This window comes from Labrus bergylta, chromosome 16 (genome assembly GCF_963930695.1).
Source record: "Labrus bergylta chromosome 16, fLabBer1.1, whole genome shotgun sequence".
NCBI classification, from domain to species: domain Eukaryota; kingdom Metazoa; phylum Chordata; class Actinopteri; order Labriformes; family Labridae; genus Labrus; species Labrus bergylta.
In genome coordinates this window covers 4,200,040-4,215,334 of record NC_089210.1, presented here as the reverse complement: position 1 = coordinate 4,215,334, position 15,295 = coordinate 4,200,040, and the positions used below count along the sequence as shown (strand labels likewise).

General features: G+C 42.9%; 2 protein-coding genes across 3 annotated transcripts in view; both read left to right on the top strand.

The window, feature by feature from the left end:
• crhr1 (corticotropin releasing hormone receptor 1) overlaps positions 1 to 5,109 on the top strand; it is a 22,417-nt gene extending 17,308 nt beyond the window's left edge. Inside the window, exons 10-14 of the mRNA XM_020641016.2 lie at positions 712 to 784; positions 1,071 to 1,156; positions 1,393 to 1,531; positions 1,826 to 1,867; positions 2,060 to 5,109. Coding sequence (XP_020496672.1) covers positions 712 to 784; positions 1,071 to 1,156; positions 1,393 to 1,531; positions 1,826 to 1,867; positions 2,060 to 2,200 — 481 coding nt within the window. The 3' untranslated portion in view covers positions 2,201 to 5,109. The remainder of the gene's footprint in view (positions 1 to 711; positions 785 to 1,070; positions 1,157 to 1,392; positions 1,532 to 1,825; positions 1,868 to 2,059) is intronic.
• An 812-nt stretch (positions 5,110 to 5,921) lies between these two features.
• On the top strand, positions 5,922 to 14,174 carry maptb (microtubule-associated protein tau b). 2 transcript variants are annotated; one of them, XM_065964360.1, is made up of 11 exons: positions 5,922 to 6,058; positions 6,773 to 6,844; positions 7,951 to 9,234; positions 9,901 to 9,941; positions 10,031 to 10,088; positions 10,183 to 10,262; positions 10,812 to 10,961; positions 11,494 to 11,575; positions 12,215 to 12,324; positions 12,673 to 12,840; positions 12,929 to 14,174. In XM_065964360.1, the coding sequence occupies exons 2-11, from the start codon at positions 6,781 to 6,783 to the stop codon at positions 12,959 to 12,961; spliced, it is 2,070 nt and encodes a 689-aa protein (XP_065820432.1). In that variant the 5' UTR covers positions 5,922 to 6,058; positions 6,773 to 6,780; the 3' UTR covers positions 12,962 to 14,174. The 2 variants fall into 2 exon arrangements, with proteins under 2 accessions (XP_065820432.1, XP_065820431.1); XM_065964359.1 differs by having other exon boundaries at positions 7,951 to 9,258.
• The last annotated feature ends 1,121 nt before the right edge of the window (positions 14,175 to 15,295 follow it).

Sequence of the window (15,295 nt, the reverse complement as noted above, 5' to 3'; positions counted from 1 at the left end):
TCTCTCTCCCAACCTGTCTCTCTCTCAACCCGTCTCCCTCTTGAACTGTCTCTCCCAACCTGTCTCTTTCCCAACCTGTCTCCCGCTTCACCTGTCTCTCTCCCAACCTGTCTCCCTCTTTAACTGTCTCTCTCCCAACCTGTCTCCCTCTTGAACTGTCTCTCTCCCAACCTGTCTCTCTCCCAACCTGTCTCCCTCTTTAACTGTCTCTCTGCCAACCTGTCTCTCTCTCAACCCATCTCCCTCTTTAACTGTCTCTCTCCCAACCTGTCTCCCGCTTCACCTGTCTCTCTCTCCCAACCTGTCTCTCTCCCAACCTGTCTCCCTCTTTAACTGTCTCTCTCCCAACCTGTCTCCCTCTTGAACTGTCTCTCTCCCAACCTGTCTCTCTCTCAACCCGTCTCCCTCTTAAACTGTCTCTCTCCCAACCTGTCTCTCTCCCAACCTGTCTCCCTCTTTAACTGTCTCTCTCCCAACCTGTCTCCCGCTTCACCTGTCTCTCTCCCAACCTGTATCCCTCTTTAACTGTCTCTCTCCCAACCTGTCTCCCTCTTTAACTGTCTCTCTCTCCCAACCTGTCTCCCTCTTTAACTGTCTCTCTCTCAACCCGTCTCCCTCTTCACCTGTCTCTCTCCCAACCTGTCTCCCTGTCCACCTGTCTGTGTTAAACATGTTGAGGAGGAAACAATGGCTTTATGTTTTGATTGACAGATGCTGGTTTGGAAAGAAGGCGGGGGTTTATACAGACTACATCTACCAAGGTCCCATGATCCTGGTCCTGCTGGTAAGAACACAATCAGTCCACAAGCTTTAGATATAAATATAACACTCTAGAAATAAAAAGTGATGTGAGCTGTGGAGACATTATACATAATGTTACAGATAAATGAAGCTAAAAGATGGAGGGTACAGCGATATATAACTGAAGAGATAAAAAGTAACACAGATTTAGAGCCATAGAGCTGTAGAGATATTGAGTGACAGGGATGAAGAGATATGGAGTGTAGAAATAGAGCTGTAGAGCTAGATATAGTAGATCAGCATTGTCACTCATCCAATCTTTTCTTCAGATTAACTTTGTCTTCCTGTTCAACATCGTTCGGATCCTGATGACCAAACTGAGGGCATCAACCACCTCAGAGACCATGCAGTACAGGTACGAGACATGAAACAGGAGGTAGAGAAACAGGTAAAAACTCTCCACTAGCTTGGGTATGCAGTCTCTGGTCTTTAAAAAGGCTAGATCAAATGCAGTCATTATCTCAGACCGCATGTTCAGATTAAAACAAGCATGACATGAGTCTTCTTTACTAGGTATGTCTAACATGTAAGAAAGCTGTTTTCTATAAACGTACACTTTTGTTAAATCCTGCGTTCGTTTGCTTCCTGCAGGAAGGCAGTGAAGGCGACTCTGGTGCTGCTGCCTCTGTTGGGAATCACCTACATGTTGTTCTTTGTGAATCCTGGAGGAGAGGACGAAGTCGCTCAGATTGTCTTCATCTACTTTAACTCCATCTTGGAGTCCTTCCAGGTGCACCTCAAAACTATTACCCTTTGACTGACCTTCAACTCTACTCTATATTGCTCAGCTAAACTAAGCTAAGCTAAGCAACCCTGCATTTGTAGCATTGGTATCAACCATCGCTCTGTTAGCAGCTTATTACCTTACAGTCTTAAATCACTATTAGAAGCCTGTTAGCAATGTTAGCTACATATTAGTAATGTCGGCAGCCTATTACTGTTAGCAGTATCTGCTCACTGTTAGCAACCTATCAGCAGAGTTAACAGCTAACTCTCTCTCCTCTCCCTCTGTCTATCACTACAGGGTTTCTTTGTTTCTGTTTTCTACTGTTTTCTCAACAGTGAGGTAATTTGGTTTCCTATTCTTTTCTATTTCTGTGTTTCTGGTGTGCCACAGGGTTCTTTACTTAGACCCCTTTGCGTTGTTATAATGAAACTTTTACAACTACTTAAGTGTAAGTCAATATTATTTATTAATCTGTCTGTACCTGTCTGTCTGTCTGTCTACCTGCCTGTCTATTTGTCTGTCTGTGTGCAGGTGCGGTCTGCGGTCAGGAAGCGTTGGATTCGTTGGCAGGATCGTCACTCCTTCCGGAGCCGGGTGGTACGCGCCACGTCATTACCCACCTCGCCAAGCAGAGTCTCCTTCCACAGCATCAAACAGTCTTCCAACCTCTGACCTCTAATAGGTCCGCACTCATCCAACTACAACATGTGATGTCACTCCAGTCAGCCAATCAGACGCTTGCTTAACCTGACCAATGGATCAGCTTAAACCAGGGATTCACAGAGCAGGACAGACTTTTGGAGCCAATCACCATGTAAGTCAGGACTCTGTGTGGCCCCGCCCCCTCTTAATGTACCGACCAATCACTGGACTCGACCAATCAGCAGCCTCCACAATGTTACAGGTGCCCCATCAAGCAGCAGGACTGTGTTCATATAATTAATTTATTGACTTATCAGTGTTATTGACGAGCTAACTGTTCATGAGCTGATATTATATTGATCACCAGCTTTCTCCTGTTTAACAGTCATATCAGCACACACACATTAATGGATTAATATGTCAAACAGTCTTCAGGTGGATCACTTCGGACCCCCGTGGTGTTTCTGGTTTCAGGTTCTTCATCACTTTTGTTCTCACTATCAAGAGAGTGAGACAAACGCGATTACGATTTTGGTTGCCGCATAAAGCAGATAAAAACATCAAACAACAACAAACGATTCACTTAAAGGTTATGTGGAGAAATCTACCCCAGTGGCCATTAAGTGAACTGCGGTCAGAATCCTGTCGCTAACACCATAGGCACGACCAATCAGCGACTAAATAAAAGACATAAGTGTGTCAGAAACAACATACTAACGTTCTGCCTCCTACATACTCAAACAATATACATATATTACCAACTGCTTATTAACCCAACCAACAGTATGCTACTACTCACTATATACTGCACTCAATGTATCCCACAATGCATTATGAAAAGTAGTGTACAATGGTCACTATGCAAGCAATATATACCATCATGCATTGCAGTTCAAAGCTTTTTGTGAGTGGAAATTGGCGTTTGACTTTCAAAACGTCAACACAGAACACATAAATATGAAAAAGTGAACATAGTGGGGCACTTTCACTAAAATCAACAAGCTGCTTTAATAAAGAATAAAGAATTTTCAACAGAGTAAAGTTAGTTTTTCAGATAGATGATGACAGGCATGAGACCAGAGTGTGTAAGCACAAATAAATGAATTTTAGTGTGAACATATGTTTCATTATTTATTTTAAAAATCTGTGTTTATTTTTTTATTTTGAACTGTTTTTGTTCAAATACACAGTGTAATGTTAGTAATCACTGAAATTCATGCCGTTATTCACCGGCCGGCATTAAAGGCAGGGTTGGTCATTTACTCCAGATCCACTTTTTAAGATTCTGGTTGAAATTGTCTTTAGGTCCTGACAGAAATTAATAACTCAGGTGCTCTGAGAAAGGGAACAAAGAAAATCCATCATCTGTATCAGTTGTAAGTCTGTAAAAACTTCGACCAATGTCTGCCACGAGGTACCAATCTGATGAACCAATCACACGCCTCCCTGCTCGTTGCATGCACTAGACTGAAAGCGAGCCACTAATGACGGAGTTTATACTGTGAGTATGACGTTTGTCGTTGTGAGTCGTAAAACAGTCACATTTTTTTAGTATTATTATAAAGTTCAGTGTTTACTTCCCGCTGAATGAGACATGAGACGACGTAGTTTCTGCACAATGCAAACGATGAGCTGAGGTCCGCATCTGGAGAAACGGCGCTCGTGCATGTAAGTGAGGGGGCGTGGCTTTTGAGGGAGCACAGAAGGGAGGGGGTGGGTGCAGACGGAGCACTGAGGGAATGCTCCTTTCAAAATCATGCTAGTTTTCAAAAATGACCAACCCTGCCTTTAAGCTACAAGTTTTAGTTTAGGGACAGCAATGACATCACTGTCTGCGGCCGACTAGTGAGCGAGTAGTGTCTGAAATGTTTTTTAATTGTGGTGAATGAGTGCACTATAAAGTCCACTACATATAACTCCCTGTAATGAGTAAGGAGTAGGGAATCAGTGTGTGTGATTTCAGACACAACCTTTGTTGCTTGTGAAGTATTTCAACATAAACTCCTCCACAGTGTTTTGGTGTACTACAGCATGAACACCGATTGGACATCAGACGATTACTGCAGCACTTTAAAAACACACCGGAGATCGTGATCTCTGAATCTGAAAAATATATATTTTTTATAAACTGCGACGGATGAACAAACACATACATATTCTTAATAGAATTAAACAGTCTGAGAACAAAGATTCACTCAAATTATATTTTGATAGTTTGTGAGCATCAGGACTGGCTGCAGGAGTTTATCCTCGATTTGTTGCAGACTTGCTTTTGTACTTTGAATATTTGCACTTTCCATGCGATGAGCGCTGTACACAACAGTTAATATATATATGATATTTAATATAGATTCATCTTTAATTGTAAAGTTGTGCACATTTGCACTGTGCAGAGTTAACTGTATCTTAAAGTAAACAAAACTTTGCCCTCATAGAGAACAGTATCGTACTAACAGTAACATCAGTAACCGTGGTAACCGTAGCATAGTAGGTAGCAGTAGGTGTATGTAGATGGAAACACTCAGGATGAAACATAAACTGCTACTCTTCCTTCTGGACCTGAAGTTGTCCTTTACGTGTGTGTGTGTGTGTGTGTGTGTGTGTGAGAGAGAGAGAGTTTTTGTGTGTGCATGGTTGTGTTAATGAATGTGTTTATATTGGTATTATGATAACTATGACATCACTGGCATTATTTGCGGGAAATTGCTTGAACAATATCTGATATAAAGACATTTTGTAAATACTTGTTTATAATATTTGCAGATTAAATATCGTTTAAATTCTGATATCAGGGGCACTTCTTCTAAAGTCATGTTTAAAGAACACCTGAGTGGATTTTTAAGTGGCATCAGCTGGATACTATATACATATGTGAGACTCCTCTGTGTCTTTTGATGTCTTATATTTAATCAATAAATCGATCCAAATGATACGAGTCATTTTATTGTTATCTATTGTTTATGATGCAACCATGATCAGAATCAAAACAGTTAAACATTAGAGCAGTTTAGGGTTTATGTCAGTTAGTTATAAACCTTTATTAGCGTTTAGACACTATCTTATGGCTGACGATGATCTACAGACTGACTACAACACCCATCAGCACCACCTCTGTCATCATGTTTATGATAAACTTTACAATAAAATGTATATGAACAAAAAATCAAAACAGTAATTATGTTGGTTGAAATGATCTGTGTGTCACCGACAACTTGTGAATTTCATTTTAAAGTAAAACAAAGTGACGTTATGAGACGTGTTTATCCATCAGATGTTCTTTAGTGCTACCTTTACCACTGCAAATAGAAACAAGGCAGACATGTATTCATGGCTTTACTCGACTATCACTAACATGTGTAGGCCTAAATACGTGCAAATATTAGTTATTCCAGTAAAATGACTTGTTATGTAGCACATGGTCTTATTGGATTAGTAAACTATTAGACAGTTAAATGAGTGAATCATGAGTATATAAAGTTTATGTTCCGTTATTATAATAAATAGGTTATGTAAATCCAAAATAAAGCTAGGCCTATAATGTAATGTTTTAATCTGCTGCTGTCAGAATAATGTAGAGCAGTAAGAATACAAAGTAAGGTAAAAAAAGAAAAGAATAGGTGTACCTCAACACCTGTGTAGTGAGTGTAGTAGGCATGTATTTAGTTTGTGAGTGATTTATTTCACAAAACATGAAGAATATTTTCATCATGAGTGCATCGGCTTACTTTGGTGATTTCACAGTGCGCAGGTGCCGCAGGTTGCCACGGCAATAACCGCCTCGTCTCCCAGCATGCAGCAGCAGTAGCAGAGCGCCCCCCTCCACAGAGTGCGGCAGCAGGTGGAAGTGCAGAAGGGTGGAGCAGCAGACAGACGGACATCAGCAAGGAGGTAAGACACTGAAAAATTCTCTTTCTGCGGATTTCTTTGTTTCTGTCTTTTTCTTCTCTTTTCTGTCTGCCTCTCTCTGTCTGTCTAAGTCTCTCTCTCTCTTCTGTTTGTCTGAAAGTCTCTGGCTGTCTGCTTCTCTGTTTGTGCTCCATGTGTCTCTGCCGCTCCCCTGTCTGAAGGATGGGGGGGGGGGCGGCGGCAGCGGTGGCAGAGGCGGCAGCCGCTCGCTGAGGTATTTTCCGCTCTCTTGCCGCCTGTCACCGTTACATAAGACGCAACGTTTGCCGCTGCGGTGCCGCCTGTTACCCTTCTGACTAATTAAGATTCAGATCAAACACACAGAGGAGAAGCTGGCCTGCACGTGAACGCGCTTACTCGTGTGCAAGCTTATGATTGACAGGTGGAGGAGACATAGAATTTAATAGAAACTGAATTTACTGGTTTTGTTGCTGCATCATCATCATGGAGGATTTACTGTGTTACTGAGCATGCGCACTGACTCAACTAATGCTCTTCAACTCTTGTCGTTCTCCCACCCTTCTCCTCCTCTTATCATCTCCCCTCCCCTCCTCTCCCTCTCCTCCTTTATTCCACTCTCTCATCCCTCTCGACTCATTTTCCAACACCTCCACTTCACTCCCTATTTTTCTTCCTCTCTTCCCTTCCTTGTCTCCTCTCTCTCTCTCCTTTTCCTCTCATCTTTCTCCTCTGTAGGAGTGAAGATGGATGGATACTCCGCCCCCGTTGGAGGTGGTCCCGCCCCTGCAGACCAGAGCATGTCAGGAGGTAGGTGCATTTAAATAAAAATTAAAAAAGACAATGCCATAATGTGTACTATCATTAATAAACTGCAGTATTTTATATCAGTAACCATTTTTTCCTGAAGGAACCAAAACAGTGACTCTACATCTAACTGACAACTTTCCCTCAGCTTACAACCGTCCAGAAGCTCAACGTTAATTCCTAAGTATCTAATAGTTGTCCAAAACAGCTCTTGGTAACACCTTTCTTACAATTATTCATGAACTAATAACTATCAGCCACCGTTGAGATTTCTGCTGAGATCAGAAAACTGCAGCTGAGTATTTCTTTCTAATAGCCTACGACCTTTTTTTTTTTTTTTTTAAAGTGCAATCATGCTAGTTACCTGTATTGTATAGTTGAGCCTTCTGTTTCAGTAACATCTGCAATTTTGAAGTACGGACCCGCAGCCCACCACGACCATGTGCAAACGTGCACACAGTCCCGCTGCACACCTCTGCTGGTCCCCTGAGTCTTTTTCATCAAATCAATACTCCGCGAGGTTAATCTACCTAACAGCGTGCTTCTGTTTTCTTTACATGGAGGATTATTTCTTTATGAGGGAGAAAAAAATGTATCTCAGCACATTTAGCGCAGAGAAGCAGTCGCTTGCAATAAGAAGTTTCAGGTCCTGTGCGGCGGGTGTGGCGGCTGAACTTGTGGTAATGACGTGTCAGCATTTTATACCGGTATAAAATCTATTGTAAAATCTAATTACAACAACAACAATCCTGAAAAAAAACCAGTTATCGACAAGCTAATAAATCTCCATACGCTAATGGCTATCTAGAAGCTAACAGCTAGCTTCTAGATATGCATCTTTGTTGTGCTGACTGATGGATTCCTGTCCTTATCTTCCTCCTGTGTGATGATGTGTCAGCTTGTTGATGGAAACAGGAAGTCCCCGCCTCCTGTTACCATTAGCAACCACTTTGACAAAGACATCTTCGTTACCATGGTGACGTGTTCAATTACATCCAGTCAGTTTATTCGTTCTCAGTGTTTGTCTTCGTCTCCTCCTGTCTTCTCCTGCTCTCCTCTCCTCTTGTCTCCTCCTCTCCTCCGTCTCCCCTTGTCTCCTCCTCCCTCAGACCTTGACTCCATCAGTTCACTGGATAAGCTTCCAAATGGAAGCATAGCAAAGCGGGAGGAGGAGGCGAAGGGGCAACGGGATGAAGGTGAAGTGGTGAGGAGCAGCCCTGAGGAGCAGCCGGAAAGGATGGATAAGGAAGAGGAAAATGAAAGATTTGTGAATGAGAAAGAGGAGGAGGAAGAGGAGCGGCCTTGGGACAAAGAGCGAGTGAAGGAGGAGGAGGACAAAGAAGAGGAGCAGCCAGAGCTTCCCTGCTCCCCCACCAGACCTTCTTCTGATGACGGAGGAGCAGACAAAGAAGAGGAGGAGGAGGAGGAGGAAGGAGAAGAAAAGGAAATGGAGAAGGTGTCAAAGGAGGAAGAGGTAGACCTACAAGATAAAAATGGAGGGAGTGAGAAGAAACAGGAGCATCTCACAACGCCTCCTTTAGAGCAGGAAGAGGAAGAAGGAGAAGAGAATGAGGAGGTCGAAGGAGAGGAGCAGATAGAGAAGGCGGAGGAGGTCAGAGGAGAAAAACATGACGAGGAGGAGGAGGAGGAGGAGGTGGAGGATGAATTGACAGGAGAAGAACAGAAAGAGGAAAAGGATGTAGGACAAGAAAAACAGAAGGAAGTTAGAGAAGAAGAAGAAGAAGAAGAAGAAGAGGAGGAAGCCAGAGAAAGAGAACAAGGAAAGGAAGAGAGGAAACACACTGACAAAGAAGACAAGGAGGTGACAGAGGATGAAGAAGTTGTATTGATGAAAAAAGAGGAGAAGACAGAAGAGATTGTGTTGGAGAGGGAGGCTCAGGCAGAATCCCCCTGCTCCTCCATCACACCTCCTGATGAAGGAGGAGTTCACAGAGAGGAGGAGGAGGAGGAGCAGATGATGAAGGAGAGTTCTGACGGAGCTGTGATGTCAGCTGAGGAGGAGCAAGAGTCCTCAGATGTACTGAAAACAAGCTCTCCCATCAGTCCGGCGTGTCCTGCCGAGGAGCAGCTCGACCCCCAGGAGGCGAAGGAGAACGCACTGATCCACCAAGCACCTCCCGTTCCTCCACCCGCCGCTGCCAACGAGGTCTTAACTGGTCAAACAAATGCTCCTCCTCTGGCTAATGGAGGCGTCAGCAAAGAGAAGAAGCGCGCGATTTCTACTGCCGCTCCTCCTTCCAGAGCCAAAGCTCCGCCCGCAGGAGCTGCCTCAGTGAGGAAAACAAGCGCCGCCTCCCCACTGAAACAGGCTGCTCCACCCAAGACAAAAAGTGCTCCTCCGGCTAAACAGGCTGCCCAAGTTAGGAAATCAGGCGCTCCTCCTCCTCTTAACAAAGGTCTGTCTTTCTGAACCTCTCCTCCTCTCCTGCTTCAATACGTTTCCTCACCTTCTCTTCCTTTCTTTCCTTGTTCTCTCCCACTTCTTCTTCTTCTTCTTTGTTTTTTTTGTTTTCTTCTCCTCCTCCTCTCCGCTCCTCGTCTGTGTCAGGTTTCAGGAACATTTCTTATCATTTGGTCGGTTGTTTTGAAGGTGACACAGACTGGACACTTCCTGTTCACTTTTTTTTGTGTCGTCATGGAAACATGGCATTTCACCTCTTGTTAGCGATCCCCGTTTGCTGCCCTCCTTCTGTTGATACAAACGTTTTTTAATTTTGCAGTCAAAGTTCCCATGATGCAGCAGAGCAACTTTGCGTTTTCAATTAAATTCAAAAAGAAAGAACTGTTTTTAAGACTGAACCAAAAGAAGCAATAAAAAAGGTTGGCTTGCTGAAGGTTGCCAACCTGTTCGCTGAACCAGTCGCTAACATCTATTTTGTATCACGGGAATTTTACTGACCAGCCACATCACAGTTTTTCTTTTTTATTTGATATCTTCATGAGATGTCTCTTTGTCTAAAACAAAAAAAAACACGACATGTGCGACATATTTCTGATGTCATATTAACACCACGCTTGACTCTTCTTCTGCTGTTCAGAAAAAGCAGCCGCGAAGGGAGCTGCTGAAGAAACTGTGAAGGTAACATCAGCAGGATTTAGAGTTTCTGTCAGACTTAAAAGAAGAAATAAAAAATAAATAATTAATGATAATAATATTTTGTGTTAAAGGCCTCCAAGGCAGCAGGGGGTGCCAAAGCAGCCATGATGATGACAGCCAAGAGTACAGGTACAACACTACAGCGGTTCAACCACTGCTAACACCAGTTTAACCAGTATCACAGAGTTTAACCTGTGTGTGTGTGTGTGTGTCGATGTGTCAGAGTCAGTGGATGGAGTCAGCAGTCCAGGGAGTCGTTCTCCTGCCAGCAGATCCTCGACTCCGAACAGAGATGTGAAAAAGGTCTGAACCTGGCCTTTCTGTCTATTTGTGTTTCTGGACAACCAACCTTTGTTCTGTCGCTATTTCAACACTAGCTGAATGAATCTATGCTCAACAGCTGGAAATGATCCTTAGCTAAGTAGTTAAAACACACCAGTTTGAAGTATAATGAAAAAAGAATAATTTGGTGCAGGTAGCACAACACAGACAGTAAAGACACACACTATAAAGGTGCTGCAGTTACCTCAAATGGCCACTAGATGACTAGTTCAGACAATCATCTGAATGCCTGTGAGGACAAATACGAAGCAGAAACCTCCAGGGATGAGAAATTATGTCAACACTGAAGTGCTCAAATCTGCAGTTCCTCAAGTGCCCACTTGAGGCTGGCTCCAAAAGTGAGTCACTCCCTAAAGAGCCCTGTGTTAGAACACAAATAACAGTTTGAGTAGGACATAATGGAGTGCATCTTTACATTTATCAACAATTTAATGTTACTATAACTTACTGTAGCTTTTACTGGTTGAATATTTTATTAGCACTGGTTTGATTGGTACTGATCACATACAGGTGGCAGTGGTCCGGACCCCTCCCAGGTCACCTAACTCAGCCCGTGGACGCACACCTCCCCTACAATCCCACCCCATGCCTGACCTCACCAACGTGAGGTCAAAGGTGGGATCCACGGAGAACCTCAGACACTCACCTGGCGGTGGCAAGGTAACACACCTGTCTTTGTTTACCTGTACTTCTGAGACAGTGGTGATACTCGAGTCTGTTGGAAACACTCAATTGGGCGGGCCTCCAACCGGCGTTCATCACCATCATGTCTGCCAGTGTCCCGACTCTTACTCCTCTTCTTTCCTGTTTCTTTTTTCTCTCTCGGATAATTCCTCTTTGTTTTTCTTTGTCGAATTTCATTGACAAACTTTGGTCTTCACAGCAATAATGCAATAACGCTTAGCAGGGCAACGACAGTGAGTATCGTCAGATGGGGCCCCTGAGGGAGGTTTCCTACTGTCGTTGCAAAATTTGCACATTTTGGGCCACTGCTTTGGTTTAAGTCTGTCAGCCCTCAGGGTCCCCCCCCTACTGGTCTGGGGCCCCAAGAAGTTGCCTACTTTGCCTGATGATGACAAGCAGCGCCTCTGGCCGTGGACCAGATTTAAATTGCACCCCACTTAAAAAACAAAAAGGTGTCCTCACACTCACATTTAAAAGAAGATAGTTACACCGGTCTGTTTGTCTGCAGGTTCAGATTGTTCATAAGAAGTTGGATCTCAGTAGCGTGACATCAAAGTGCGGCTCTAAGGCCAACATCCACCACAAACCAGGTAACACAGCACTGTGTTTAAGATATTTCTCATGTATCGTGATGTTTTACTGTATTTCACTAAAATGCTCTTTGCTCAATGAGTCTCTTCCAAATATGAACTTTTGAAGATTTGGAGAAAATGTCAGGACAGTCTACCTCGCTGACTGACTTACGGATGAGGAGGGGGGGTGGGGGGAGTCTCAGGAAGCAGGAAATGATGCAAAAAAGACAGCTTAGTAATGGCAGACGTAGCAAAAGAGTCCCATGCTATGGTGACAGTTTTTGAATTAATATCAATGCTCAGTGTAATGGACATATTCACAGTGTCATCACCCCTGCTCGCTGCTCATTGTGATTTTGTCATGCAGAAATTTCACTCGGGGCCTGGTAGGAGTCGGGGACAAAAATGTGGCAATTTGCATCTACACATGCAGCTTACCAAAGAATATTCTAGAGTTTTGTGCATGTGAGAAAAGGGCATAACTCTGATAATATATATTCTTCAGAAAGCTGGAACCATTCTCCAGATCTTCTACAGCTACACTAGACAGTTTTTAACTAGCTATAGACAACTAGAGGTTTAGAGATGAATCTGTGTAAACACCAATACTGTCATTATTTTAGTGTAAAGCACTGTGTGTGTGTGTTTGTGTGTCAGGTGGAGGGAAGCTGGAGATCAAGTCAGAGAAGGTGGATTTTAAGAGTGTTCAGTCTAAAATTGGCTCTTTGGATAACGTCACTCATGTTCCAGGAGGAGGGAAGAAGAAGGTAAATGTTGAGAACACGCTAAAGAAGCGCTTCCAACATGCTGCCAACACTCTTAACTTGAAAACAGGCCAACACCAAGCTATAAGCTATCAACAGGCTAAAAGCAGAATATGCTAACACCAACAAGACGCTCTCAACAGGCTACTGAAAGGCTTGCATAACAACATTAAGAAACAGGCTACAAACAGCATAATAACGTGCTAACAACACATTTAAAGATAATGTTACCATGGATACACTAACTCCACGTTATGACACAATACTACAAACAGGGTAATATTACAATATGCTAAGTGCAGTTTGACAAAATGTCACCTGTAACATATTTGGATTCTTGTGTGTGGACAGATCGAGAGTCAAAAACTGAACTTTCGAGAGTCCGCCAAAGCTCGCACTGACCACGGTGCGGACATCGTCGTCCAGCCCGACTCCTCCCCTCGTCACCTTAGCAACACTTCCTCCCCTGGAAGCCTTAACGCTGCTGAAGCTCCGCCTCTCAACGACTTGGCTGACCAGGTGAGAGTTTTACTGGTTCAGACTTAAAGGCAGACGCAACATTTAAACACACGATAACAAAAAAACATCCTTTTTATTCCACTGTCAGGTTTCTGCCTCCCTCGCCAAACAAGGCCTGTGATTGGATAACCCTGTGCCTACAGACCCCGCCCTCTAATGTTACCAAGGAAACTACCTGATGGAAGAAAAGAAAAAAAATCATCATCCCGCCTTTTTCGTCATGACCTTCACCTGATATCACACGAACATGATGAAGAGATTTTTTGGAGTTAAAGTGAAGCTTTCTGAACGTAACTTATCAACAAATTAACCATAAGAAAAAAACAACCAATCACAGTTCAGTCAGGTATTCAGGTAACACATGAAGCATTGCTTGGGCAGACAGGTAACCACTTGTCAGAGGATTCCTGTGCGCATATTTTCAGGAAGGCGTTAAAGAAGATTGATCCAGAAGCCAGCGGTTATGCAAAGCTTGGCTAGTAGTTTCCCCCCCTGCTGTGAGACTTTGTGCTAGGCTAGGTTAGTATTTCTCCCTGCTTCTTGTTCTCATGCTAAGCTAGGATATGCTAGTAATTTATCCTGCTGTGAGTCTTTGTGCTAATCAAGGCTAGTAGTTTACCCTTTGCTTCCAGTCAATGTGCTATGCTATGCTATGCTAGTAGCTTCTATTATTTATGCTGAGGAAGGTTACTTACTTACAGACATACCGAGTGAATTTAGACAATGTGGAAACTGTGAGTCGGTTCCAGGAGTACTTTAAGGGTTTTAAGGGTCCCTGAAAAGAGCAAAAATTAAAAAAAAGTTCTTGAAATGGTGCTATGGACTTCCGGAAAGCTACAGGAAGGACCGACTGTCACAGCGGGAACATGAACAGTTTAGGTTAAACGTCGTGCTCGCAGCCAGTCACGACATCCAAACAAAAACCAGGAAACTTTAGGATGCTCTGAATCTGACGAGTTCGTTGAAACAATCTAAGAGATTAAAGATATTTGAAGAAATATCAGAAATTAAACGCCTACAAGTCCCTGAAAAAGTTCCTTGAGTAGGTTACAAGGACTTTGATTGAAGCAGATTTAAACCAGGAAATCAGACTCCTGGATCAACGTACAGGATTCACAGGAGTCCTTGAGGAGACCCTGGGGTTTGTTTGTGGTGTCCTTTAGGAAATTAAAAGCGATATCCATCAACTCGTAGAAAATGGAGAATAGGGCTGTGCATCTTCACTGATCTCACGATCCAATTCAGTTATCCTGTCAACGATTTGATTTGATGCATCACAGTGGGTTGCAGCCTCAATTTTCTATACTACTGCACATGGCTACTTTTTCCAACAGCGAAGAAAAGAAGTCAGATGAATATGAGATCAATGTCATCATGGATGCAGAATCTTTCACCTCTGCATTGTGATGCATCGTGGAAACGTCTGAACGCGTCTGAATTAGCATGTTAGCTTCCTTCATAAAAATCTCTCCGATCATAATTAACCTTCTCTCTCATACGTCACATCTCTCAGCCAATCATCACCTCTTCTGTGTTTCTGAATGCTGTTGGTCCCCTTCACATCCAACCCCCCAACCAACCACCCCCCGTCATGAAAAAAAAATTCCCAGAATGCAGTTTGATACCAGGTGCCAAATCCATGCTGTCCGTCTCTGCTTGTCGGCTGTCAAAGTGCTTTGTAATAATAAAGTTTCTCTTGGATCGGATGTGTTTGTTGAAAAAAATAAAGATACATTGGAGGGGCGAAAGGTTTCATTTGTTCATAGAAGAACATTTATGCATGATTAAATGTGGATTTGATAAATGTTCAAAACATCGAGAACGATAGAATGAGTTGAGTATTTACATTTATAAGTTTTGAGGTTCAGCAGCTAGAGGTGTTTCTGTCAGCTGGAGGTTACACTTCCTCATCACCATGGTGACCACACTCACATTGTAGGGAAAACAAGCATTGAGGTAAATTAGAAACACCGTGACTAAAAACAAACAGCTTTTAAACACTGACACAAGAGGTTACAGAGGAGCTGTAGTTTCTTTTTTTCAGCACAAACTCACTAACGTAAGAGACTGAATGTTTTAGTCACATTTCATATATTGGTGAAAACATTACTTTAAGAGAGCACTACAAAATACTTTCTAAATCCAATAGTATTCTAATTCTCATCCTTGTTTTAGAGATCTAACATGACATCCTTCAGTGTAAAGATAAGTGTATTATACATTACATCCAGGTTAGTTTATTTTATACTCATCTTAAACAACTGGTTGGCTTATGTCAAGAAATAGTCTCTAGTATTTTTATGTTTTTAAAAAAAAAACTATGGCTTTATCTACAGCTACATTACAGCCCAGTAGTACACTCAAGTGATGAGGTTAAAATACACACTATAGGTATGAGCTGTGATGTCAGTTTATGACGCCTCCATTGACAAGATGGCGCTGCATGTCCGGTTAA